This window comes from Lissotriton helveticus, chromosome 6, assembly GCF_964261635.1.
Source record: "Lissotriton helveticus chromosome 6, aLisHel1.1, whole genome shotgun sequence".
In the NCBI taxonomy this organism is placed as follows: domain Eukaryota; kingdom Metazoa; phylum Chordata; class Amphibia; order Caudata; family Salamandridae; genus Lissotriton; species Lissotriton helveticus.
In genome coordinates this window covers 1,133,121,998-1,133,134,201 of record NC_136067.1, presented here as the reverse complement: position 1 = coordinate 1,133,134,201, position 12,204 = coordinate 1,133,121,998, and the positions used below count along the sequence as shown (strand labels likewise).

Genomic DNA, 12,204 nt, shown 5'->3' with positions numbered 1-12,204 from the left:
CCTATATGTGACCTAAATTCTCCTTATAGATAGAGCAACATTATAGGTTATTAAATCAAACTAAATGTTTTTGTAAAGCACACATTTTCAACTCAGGGATTTGATGGTGCTTTATATGTGATAAAGAACAAAAAGGAGGGTCAGGGAGAAAAAGTATTTGCCCAGGATCACACCGTTTGGTCAAGCAGGGAAGCCATGATTGAACACGATTTTTCAGTTTCACACTGTGCAATTCAACTAGATTGGTATCTTTTTTCACATCAAAGGTGTTAAATTGTTTACATTTGAGATGAAAGCATGAGTAGCAAACAAAGGACACATATTTGGGCAGTTTTGCATAGCGCAACCTTACCCAAGGACATAAGAGCACTTCCCAACACACACAGACTAGTTACACTTTTTTTAATTTTTTTTAAAAACACTTTGCCTGAGAGACATTTAACAGCCTGGATTTGAATCTGTTTCCCCATGTTGCGTGGTCGGCAGTTGTAGCCACTTGGCCACACTCTCTCCCTTGAAAGATTGGCTCATTTTGGGCTCGATGTTATTTTAGAACCTCAAGTTGAGCCAGAGCCAGGCATCTGTATCGAACTTTAACCAGCACACCCAGCTCTAATGTAAAGTAGTATTGTCTGCAAATGCGGATACATCCATAATAAAGTGGATCACCTCACCAAATTCTTGAAAGAGCTCTCAAGTCTACCAGGTTCATGGGGGAATAAATAGGATTTCAAGTTCTGGAATGTAAAGCAAAGACCTGCACTAGATGAGCTGCTCACACATGGCCCTGGAAAACTTGAGAGCCCTGCCATGATTTTTAAAAAGCTTTGTGGCCAGAAAGATTATTTCAAATCTGGCTGTGCCCCTGGGACTAGCCATTTTAATCTGTACTCTGATCCATGTGTATGGAGGTATTATTGTGGATTCCCATTTGAGTTGGAGAAGCGTGGCTCAGTGGTTAGAGGCGGCAGACCTGGAAGCTGAGATCGGCCGTGGACCAGGGTTCGATTCCCCGCCTCGGCGGGTCTCGGGCTCAAAAATTCCATGGACTCGACAATTCTCGCTCCGGTGCCTACTCGACTCACGGGGTCACACTCTGCGACTCTGGGCAATAGCTTGCTTAATCTCCACTACGGCCCCTCGCGGCGGGATGCCTGGCTTTCACCTTGTGGATACCCTGCCGGGGTATCTCACAGGGGAATACCAGGACGGGTTCCCTAAGCAAGCGCCTTGATGCCTTCGGGTGATACGTGCGCTATATAAGTCGCAATACATTTACATTTACAGTTCCCTCAGGTGATCTGTGGAGAGGGTAGGGCAGCAATGGCTCTTCTATAATCAGTGCCTTTATGAAAGAAGGCTAGGGTCGCTGGACATGGAGTTGCCGTGTGCTGGATGTGTCAGCAATGGGGAGCTAAGCATGCTTTAAGGTGGGACTGAATGTCGTGGCTACAAAACTGCAGATCCTCATCAGCCTATATTAGCAGCAATATCTGTAAAAGGCCCATGCGGACAGAAAGAGTCAGCAAGTGAAAACCCCATAAGTTTAACTTTATTTTAGAGATGGTGTTACAGTGAAACTGTCTTTGTATGCATTTTGTAAACATTAGAAAAGCACTGTCTGGGGCGTGGCTTGGCGCCGTGGGTAATGGCAGCGCCTGAGTGAGGCTCCGGCAGGACACCGGGAGAATTCCTTTTCTCCGTGCACAGTTCCTGCTCTGCGGTCCTGTATGCCCGTCGGAACACCTCCGCCATGTAGTGGAACCTCTGTAGACCTTTTCCCGACGTCGGAGGCAGAGGTATTTAATGTTCCGCCTTCAGGGACGCTCCGGTGTTCGTGGTCGCCATTTCGCGGCTCCAGTCACGGAGCAGTCCTATGGTGACGGCGTCTGTGGTTTTACCCCAGCGTGAGCATTTTCCTCGATATGCCTTCAGACCGCTTCTGACTCCCTCTCCAGGACTGCGCTGCATGTCTCGCCTGCTCTGCGCCATCCGACGGCAGTAACACTTCTCCTCACACAGAGAAGCCGCCATCTTGCGCGCTCCGGAGTCTTTCAGCCTGGAAAGCGGTATGTTTGTCACGCTTTCATCTCTCCTCAAGGCTTGACTTCTCCTGAACTTATTACTTTCTGGATACTTTTTGGAACCACTTTTTGTATTACTTTTTCGTTTTAACACCAGCAGAGACAGCAGTTTGCTTAATGTTCCCACCAGTCCTTATGTTTGCATGGGATGTATTTCAATGTTGCAGATGCATCATTCCTGCCTACTACTAATTTCGGTGGCGCACTGGTGATGTGTACTAATTACAAGCTTTGCGGTTTGGAATTTCTCTACACTTCTGATGAGCTCTATTTGTATTTCAGTCTCTCATGAACTTTAAAGCAGAATTCAATTTTCTTATGTGACACAACTGAACGCACGTTCCTACCCTCATGCATTGCACGCTCCATGTGCGCACGTATATCTTCATTGACTTTTCTCGTTAAACCTTGCATGGGTTATATTCGTATGAGCTCCTTCTTTATTTCCTTCGGCAGCGAACCTTCTTAACTAAGGTTGTGACTAGTGCTTTTGCTTGCTATCACCAAGTGTTTGCCATTCTTCGTCCTTGGCTCCTTTACATGGGAAAACAACAACACATGTCTCGCTTTTCATCTAAGGCACCTACAAAGGTGGCTTTTGTTAAGAACTCTAAAGTTTTTTCGGCTCTGTCCCAACTGGAAGACTCCCTTCCACCTTCAGACTCGGAGGCACTCATGGAAACGCCCTCTCCTACTTCTTCAGGAAAAGTAACTGCCAAACGGCTAAAAAAGCATCCTCCGTCCCCACCTAAATCATCGTCACCTGTATCCATGGAACTATTATTGGAGGAAATCCGCTCTTTTCGTCCTTTCCTTGAGGAAATTGGAACTTTACGCCCTTTCATGGAGGAAACTAATACCAAACTCCAAGTTCTGACAGACAATTGGTCTCAAATTGAAACGAGAGTCTCTACGGTGGAGCAATCTGTCGCATCTTTTCAAGAATCTCAAACTAAAGTTACACACTTGTCTTCACAGGTAGGAGCTCTTCAGAAGCAGGTGGAGGAGTTGGAAAATAGAGGCAGGCGTAATAATCTTCGCATTTACGGCCTGGCGGAAAATCTCGAAGGGTCTGACCCGCTTGCCTTTTTCAAGTCCTTCCTTCCCAAATTGCTACATCTGCCACAGGATACCTCTCTCAACATTCAACGGGCACATCGTCTAGGCCGTTTGCCTACATCCCTCTCCATGTCACAAAGGCCAAGAGGTGTCATCCTTTACTTCCTGGAATACACTGACCTCCTGAAAGTTCTAGCAGCTGCCAAGGCTATTCCCAAACTGTCTTGGCTTGACTCTCCATTGTTCTTCGCCCAGGACTATGCTAAAGCAACTGCTAATCGAAGGAAAGCTTTCCTCAGCATGAGAGAGGTCCTCTGTGCCATGGGTGCCCGATATGGCCTGTATCATCCATGTCTGTTTAAGGTCACCTACAATAACAAGACTACCACTTATGAGGATCCTGTGAGATTGCAGAGCTTCATTAATGCACATCGTACCTCTACCATGGATACCTCTGGTCCTTCGTCCTCCTCTCCTGGCTGACTTTTCGCACCACACGTCTGTTTCAAGATTCCAGCTCTCTTACTGATGTGTTGTTGTTTGCCTCATGTTTTTGGCTGACTTTCTGGTTATGTTGGCAAAGTTCTTGTTCTCCTCATACGTTCAGTTAATGTGTTTTCCCCTTTTTGAAATTTTCTGCTTGCTTGTTTATTCTATTCCTTTTTCATATTGTAATGCATTTTATTAAGTTTCGTTCCCTTCTCTTCATTTTTTGATACTGCTCTTTGTATTATTGTCTCAGTTTTACCCCGTCTTTGTTCCCGCAGGAACTCCTCATCGTACGATGTCATCTCCCTGGTTCCTTGCCCGGCTGCCCTCAGTTGTGTTGCCTTCCCTACCTGGCTCCTTCCCCCCTCAACTTCTTCTCGTACTTCCCCTTAGTAGGTATGTTCTTTTCATGTTTTTTGTACCTTCCTTGTTTTTTGTTCCTCTTTACTTCCCCTTCCTTCATCACTGACTTCCTGTTTTGCTTTACGATGATGATTTCTTTCCCCTCAGGTTATATTACATCTTTCCTTCCTTTCTTTCCTCTCTATTTCTTAATCCTGTCTCCATCCTTCTGTATTCCTTTTCTACTTCTTACTCTTTACTCGTCACTCTTTGATCTCTTTCCTCTTTATAATCTCACTCTTCGTGTATATTTTTTCCATCTTCCTCAGTTTCCTTTCATCTTTCTTCATCTCTTTTTCCTCGTTCTTTCCTTTATCTCTACCTTCTTTTCTTCTATTCCTTATTACTTCTTGGAATCATTGATCAAGCAATTTATGGCTTTCATGTTCATAATATGTCTTTAAATTTGGTTTCATGGAATGTTAAGGGTATTAACTCCCCAATTAAGCGTCAGCGCATTTTATCTCACTTAGCTAAATTAAATGTTGACATTGCGTTTCTTCAAGAAACTCACCTTTCGGACTTAGAATCTGACAAACTCAAGAGAGGTTGGGTGGGTGACGTCTTTTTCTCACAGGGTGATGGGAAACGTAATGGTGTTGCCATTTTATGTCATAGGTCACTTCCTCTAACGGTTATATCTCAAGAATTGGATACTAATGGCAGATGGATTCATGTCAGACTATCACTTAGAGGTGTTCCAATCTCTCTCCCTAATGTTTATGGTCCTACGGCCGGTGAACCCCTTTTTTGGGCTGATCTTTCTCCCCGCATCACCCAATTCATGGACGATAACTTCATCCTTGCGGGAGATTGCAATCACCCTTTTGATCCTTTTTTGGACAGGAAATCTGACGCCACTTATATTCCTACGAAATCGCACAAATTGTTCACCCAAGCTATTTCGCAACATAAGCTTGTGGACTCCTGGCGTTTATGTAACCCAACTTTACAAGAATTCACTTTTTACTCCCCCCACCATCGGTCCCAATCACGGCTTGATTATATTTTTGTCTCCCACGCACTTACTCAAACTCTCCAGGCAGCAGAAATTGGCCCGATATTACTTTCTGACCATGCCCGTGTACTGGTCAGTCTCGAAGTTTTACCCAAAACTGATGGTCCTAAACGATGGCGTTTCAACAATGCCCTTCTTCTGGATCCCAACTTTTCTGCTTCTTTTTCTGCCTTTTTTGATGAGTTTTTCCTCTTTAATGATATCCCACCCATTTCGAAACATACCCTTTGGGATACCTTTAAAGCAGCTGCTCGTGATTTTATTATTAATTTTGTTGCTAAAAAACGTAAATCTGCCCGCCAATTTACCAAAACCCTTCTCCATGACATTAAAAGATTGGAACACGCCTATTTCACTTCTCATTCCTCAGATAGTCTGACATCTCTGGTTGCTGCCAAAATTAAATTTAATGAACAGTCTACTGAAGATGCTTCTCTGTACTTGCTTAAATCTAGTGCCAAGTTTTATGGTGGTAGGAACAAAGCCGGGAAGATTCTTGCTAATTAATTAAAGATCAAACAAAATAAAGTCAATATTGAATCGATTTATGATGATAATGCCCATTTACAACATAAAGATGCTGACATTCTTGCTACTTTCTCACATTTCTATGAGTCCTTATACAATTCAGACACACCATCTTCTCCTCAGACTCTTGCTCACTTTTTCTCTACCATTCAGACCCCCCCTTCCTTCCCTCTTGACCTTTCCTCCTTAGAATCTGATGCCTCACAGAAAGAATTGCTTACCGCCCTTCATCGTTTAAAACTGAACAAAGCCCCTGGCCCTGACGGGTTCACTGTTGAGTTTTATCTTCACTTTTCGAAGCTTCTTATTCCAAAACTTCACTCCCTTATATACTCTTTTACTGAATTAGGCACTTCTTCTGGTACTTTTTCAGACGCCCATATCTGTCTAATTCCCAAACCTGGAAAAGATGTCCAATATTGTAAAAATTACAGACCTATTTCGCTAGTTAATATAGATTACAAAATTTTCGCTAAATTATTGGCAATGAGATTAGATCATTTGCTCCCTGACCTGCTTGGAGATGAACAATCAGGCTTTGTTAAAGGCCGTTACATTACAGATAACACAAGGCTCTTATTCAACATCTTAACAAAATCTTCTCATCTCCAATCTCCCCTTGCAGCCATAGCCTTAGATGCTGAAAAGGCATTCGACAGGGTCGAATGGTCGTACCTTTTTCACACCCTTAATTGGTTTGGGTTCGGTCCTAAATTTATTTCCCTAGTCTCGTTGTTATACTCTCATCCCCGTGCTGCAGTTTTCGCTAACGGCCAAATTTCTCCTTATTTTGATCTCGGTAGAGGTGTCCGTCAAGGTTGTCCTCTTTCACCCTTCCTTTTCAACCTGGCCCTCGAACCTTTTTTATCCAAACTCCGTCAAAACCCTAATATTACTGTTTCCGTACTACAGACCTCTCCGTAAAACTAGCTGCTTACGCGGACGACATTTTATTATTTATTTCGAATCCTACTGTTTCCATTCCTGCTTTTTTAGCGGAAGTACAACATTATTCCTCAATCTCTGGTTATAAACTTAATAACGATAAATGCGAAATTTTACCTTTAACAAAGTTTACTTTTAAGAATGATTTCACTGCCTCAAACTTCACCTGGAGTCCTTCCAATATTAAATACCTAGGTTTACATATTACCCCCTCAATCCGTGATACTGTCTCCCTTTGTTTAACCAAGTGCATCCAGAAAATATCTGATCTCACAGCTAGGTGGCATCCCCTTTACCTGTCCTGGTGGGGTCGCCTTGATACAATCAAGATGATGCTCTCCCCTGTTATTCTTTACACCTTATCCAATATTCCCGTTCCCATTCCGGCTAAATTCATAAAAAAAAAAAAAATTCAGTTTTATCTTCCTTTCTTTGGCATAAAAGCAAACCTAGAATGTCTTTAGCTAGACTCAGTCGTCCTGCCTCCGAAGGTGGGGTCAACTTTCCGAATTTCTCCGCTTATCACAAGGCCTTTCTACTACGTCAGTCTTCCTTCTGGTTACAGGACCCTGATTCTCCCTGCCCTTTATGGACAAAGGTAGAGCGCCTCTTTCTCTCACCTTTCTCTTTTGCTGAATGCATCTCCTTTTCCCGTAAGCCTGCCTCACTTCTTACCCCTATCCATAAGTTTACCCTTAAACTCCTCCTTTCCTCTCACCCTCCGGCCCCTACTTGTATTGCTGACTTCCTCTCCTCCACTATATGGCATAATAAGTACCTTCTGATCCGGGGTAAACCCATTCTATGGAAGTCTTGGAGATCCAAAGGACTGCTTTGGGTTTCCCAATTGTTTTCACAATCCACTTTCTTACCCTTTTCCACTCTTCGTCTCGCCTTTCACTTACCCCTCTCTTGTCTTCCCCAGTATCTTCTCCTTAAGGCGTCAGTCATGGACGTGTATGTTACACTTCCTGCCACTCCTCCTCCTACACCTACTCCTGACCCTATTGCTCACCTTCATTCCACTTTACTCACCCTTCCAAAAGCTTCTGTTCTTTATAAACAGCTCCATACACACACTCTTCCCAGACTTAAAAGCAAAGTTGAGGAGCAGTGGGAGACTGATCTTTCCCTCTCCTGGCCGACTCCCCTTTGGGATAGGATCTGGTTAAAGATTCGTAAATCCTCCAGGGCTGCTTCCTTAACGCAATCCCTATTCTTCATTTATAACCGTCTATTACACACTCCTTCCACCCTTCACAAACGTTTCCCCAACACACCCGATACTTGTTGGTCATGTACTTCCCCACATGCTACCTTGTTTCACATGTTGTTCCTTTGCAAGAATGTTCATGCCTTCTGGTTACAAGTATGGGCACAAATCAATGTCATTTTTTCCACTAATATTCCGTTTTCAAATGCTCATGTTTTCCTGGGTAGCTTGTCTCCTTGTTGGGACTGCAATGACCTTAATGTTCGAATTGTTGACTTATTATTAGCGGTTGCCTTTCAACAGATCACGATCAATTGGAAGTCTACGTCCAGTATTACTTTTAAAGCTTGGTGGTATAATGTATGTCACAACCACAGACTCGATACTGCTTTTGTTTTTCCTCCACAGATGGCGACTAAACGTGCTGACTTATGGCTTCCTATTACATTGTATTTAGATAAATGTACAATCCGTTCTTTTCGCCCTAGACCTGAGCAGCAGGAAGTCCCTAAACCTCCTTGATACCCTTCACATTTCTTTCTATTCAACCATTCTATTTTACTGCATAGCCGTATTTGCATTCTATTACATTGCTTATTTATTGTGCCCTTCATTTTTTGTGCTTTCTCAATTATGATTCACTTTTATATTTTGTATTTTGTATTGATTATTTTGAATTGCATTGCTCTTCTTTTTATTACTCCATCATTGTAAGTTTCTATTTACCCTCCCCCTTACTCCCTTCTTATTATTTCTCCACCACTGTTCCCCTATTAGTATTGTTACTAATTTGTATTATTACCATGCTCTTCTTTAATAAACTTGATTTTGAACTTAAAAAGAAAAGCACTGTCTCTGTTAAATGATTGTAATGTTCAAATGTATCTACATTTATAACCACTGATTTTCAGAAGCTCGGAAAACACTGGAAAATACCCACAGGAATTCACAAAAAATAAACACAGAAAACAGGATACTGTAAAAATATGCAAAAACAGGTTGGCTACATATGCAGTTTCACTATCCGCTTTAGAAACATAATCTTAAACTGAAGAAGAGTTGTAAAATTGGCACTGGAACAAGTCACACAATACCATTTAAAAAGGCTACAAAAGGTACCATTATAAAAACTAAACATGTGACTCTCACATATTACAAGAATTATATTTGTGACAGATTTTTACGTAATTTGATGATCTTACCTCATTGATAAATACAGAGTACCGTTCTAAACACTGCAGAGTAAGCTTCCAGAAACGATGAGCCAGCAAGGGTATAAAGATCTCATCTGACCAACATTTTAATAGATTGTTCCACAGAACATGTGTAGAATTAAGGCAGTAAGAGCTTTCAGCTAGAAAAGCATAAAATAAAAAATGGTTAATTCTTTTTTGTTTAATACTTAAGGTTCCTTGGAGAGTTTTTTTGGGTCAGAGATTTAAAATGTGCAGCAATAAAATCACTTTATATTTATTTGAAGTTAAAATGTCACTAAACAGTAATATTGGCTGCTTACCAAACTTCTCCACTATCTCTGTGGCTACTCACATTTGTTTACATTTTTGGAAGGCTTTCATTCTCGCCGTTTTTTTTTCTAATATTACAGAATACATTCCCACTACTCACTTTTCTGTTCCTATTCATACCTTAAATTTCTCATTGTACAACTGTCTACAATAATATTTTTTTCACTTGCTGATGTCCATCCTTATACATTATATACATTTACACAATCTCCATTTAGCCCTTAGATGAACAGTTTGAGAACAACAGGCTGAACTGTATCGCCAAATCATGTAAATGTATATGTAAATGTAGGTGTACTTATATAGCGCAAACCTGTCACCCAAAGGGCATCCTGGCGCTTGCTTAGGGAACCCGTCCTGGTATTCCCCTGTGAGAAACCCCGGTAGGGTGTCCACAAGGTGAAAGCCAGGCATCCCGCCGCGAGGGGCCGTAGTGGAGATTAAGCAAGCTATTGCCCAGAGTTGCAGAGTGTGACCCCGTGATTCAAGTAGGCACCGGAGCGAGAGTTGTCGAGTCAGTGGAATTTTTTGAGCCCGAGACCCGCCGAGGCGGGGAATCGAACCCTGGTCCACGGTCGATCTCAGCTTCCGGGTCTGCCGCCTCTAACCACTGAGCCACGCTTCTTCATAGATGGACAAATACAACAAATGACAAAGCACTATTTTCATGCCACATTAGGAGGAACTGGACTTAATCTCCAATCGACTAACTGAATGGATAAGTTTAACACAGAATAATTCAGCGAGTATTTGAATACTAAAGAGCACCTCGAACTGTTACTGTGGGCTGCTGATTCAAAGTCGGACTATATCAACTAGCCCTAACAAAGTACAGGAAGTAAATTGTCACAAGTTCATGTAAAGGGCAGGTTTGCTCAATGACTTAGCGTATAGTGAGAGAGTCTATTTGCTCTAGGTCCCCAGTTCAACTCAGATTCTGTATATTTAAAGTAAGTTTATGGTCTTAGTTTATTTTGATTGCGCCAAGGATGTGTTCTCGCCACAATCCTATTTCTCCTTTATACTAACGATTTGGAGAAAACTCTAGTTATGGTTGGGGCTGACGTGCCACAAGTTGAGAAAAAAGCTGTGCCAGCACTTCTTTATGCGGATGACACAGTCCTTATGGCAAGGACTGCAATCAGCCAAAAAAACTAATTTCCAGCTATGCCAGCTTTATGAAGGACTTGGGGCTGGAGCCAAACTATAAGAAAACTTTTGTCATGATTTGTGGCCCCAAAATACCAAGTCCTGTAGCCTGAATATAGAGGGTAAAAGGCTGGAAATGGTTAGTTCCTTTCCATACTCAGGCCTGGATTTTGATGAAGGCTGTACATGGCATAGCTGCATAAATAATAGAATAATAAGATTTGCATGCGCAGTTGGCACTACTTATTCACTTGCTAAGTCCATAGGTAAAAAGCCCATAGCCCCAATTTGAGAGATTTATAAGCGTAAATGTATTCCGATTTTAACATATGGTATGGGGATCTGGGGTTCCAAGGATGTTTTTGCTATGCAGCTGGAGGAGAATAGATTTTGCCGTAGAGTTTTAGGAGTGCCCCCTTCCTCGTCGCATTTTCCCCTCCATTTGGAGCTAGGTCTCGAGTATGTCCAAGATACCATAAATGCCGCACCTCTAGCTACCTGGTGTTCTATCTGGACAAATGAAGAGGCTGATTTTAATCGGGCAATTATTAGAGACTGTTTGAGCTGTACTCGTGGTCTTTTTATCCCCTGGCTCCAATACATTAAAACTGGCCTTACCGAACTTGGTTACACCTCTTTGAGTACCCAGATCTAATTGGCAAAGGAGATCGACAGAGGGTTTTGGTGGGCATTCGGAAACATAAAGAATCGTCTACGGAACTGTCCGAAGTAGCCAAACCCACTGTCAGGGATTATTGCCTTGCACAAGTACCTCCCTATATTGCCCCGTATTTATTATATGTAAATAATGTGCACAAAAGGAATCTGCTGACTAGATTCAGGATGGGGTCGTTTCGGTGGTTGGTATGCTTTCCCTTGGGTCAGTATTCTTCGGAATCTATTACTATCTGCCAGTGCTTAATTTGTAAAAAATGAAGTGCCGGGGCTGAGAATGCTGCCAAGGAGGCTACAGCCCACTTCTACCTACGGTGTGCCCAACTTTCAACACCAGCATAGGGTCTATCCTGTAACAATGCTCTGCTGTTTGTCCCCTAAGTCATGCGATTTACTTCTTTACCTACACCGACAGATGAGTGCGAAAACAAAATGTACACCAAATGAAAATGCTTTTTTTTAACATATTAAATCAGTGCGGACTGACTGGGTTTGTTGCAGGTCAGAAGGCTGCTTGAGCACAGCAGGTCATGTCACTGCTAGTGCTGCCTGTAATCAGTTTGGTTCAGTTATGACGACGGCAGAGCCATCCACTGCTCAGCTTGCTGTGACCCTGCCTGCCACAGCACAAGCCCTGTCCCCAGCCGCAATGCCGCAATGCATGTGAGATGTGAGTATGGCTGTTGCACCTACTGGGCTCAAGCACACTCAACAATTAGCATGCTTGGAGGCAGCGCACGGAAACTGCAGGTGACTCCATAGCGCACAAAAGTTGCGGTAAGCCACAGCCACATCAAGCAAGTTGAGGATAGTAGCAATGCAGGGCTGCAGGCCCCCACTACAATTATCCAATGGGAAGCTTAGGCTCAGGCAGTGGCAGGGTGCAGCAGACTTGGGGAATAGAATGCAAGCCATTTGTTAATGATGACTTCTTGGATTCATGACAGGCGTGACAACATCATCACTAAAGTGATGATACACAATCATGCCTGCCTGAACAGATGTATGCCTGCCTATGAAAACATACCAGCTCGTCACCATGATAGGTATGTGATTCTTTTTATTTTAAATTGGGCAATTAATATTGAGACCACAACCTGCAGGACCACAAATCAT

General features: G+C 42.7%; 1 protein-coding gene across 1 annotated transcript in view; it reads right to left on the bottom strand.

Annotated features, from left to right (window-relative positions):
- COG2 (component of oligomeric golgi complex 2) overlaps positions 1-12,204 on the bottom strand; it is a 358,467-nt gene that overhangs the window by 117,896 nt on the left and 228,367 nt on the right. Inside the window, exon 12 of the mRNA XM_078648793.1 lies at positions 8,941-9,092. Within this exon, the coding sequence (XP_078504919.1) occupies positions 8,941-9,092 (152 nt within the window). The remainder of the gene's footprint in view (positions 1-8,940; positions 9,093-12,204) is intronic.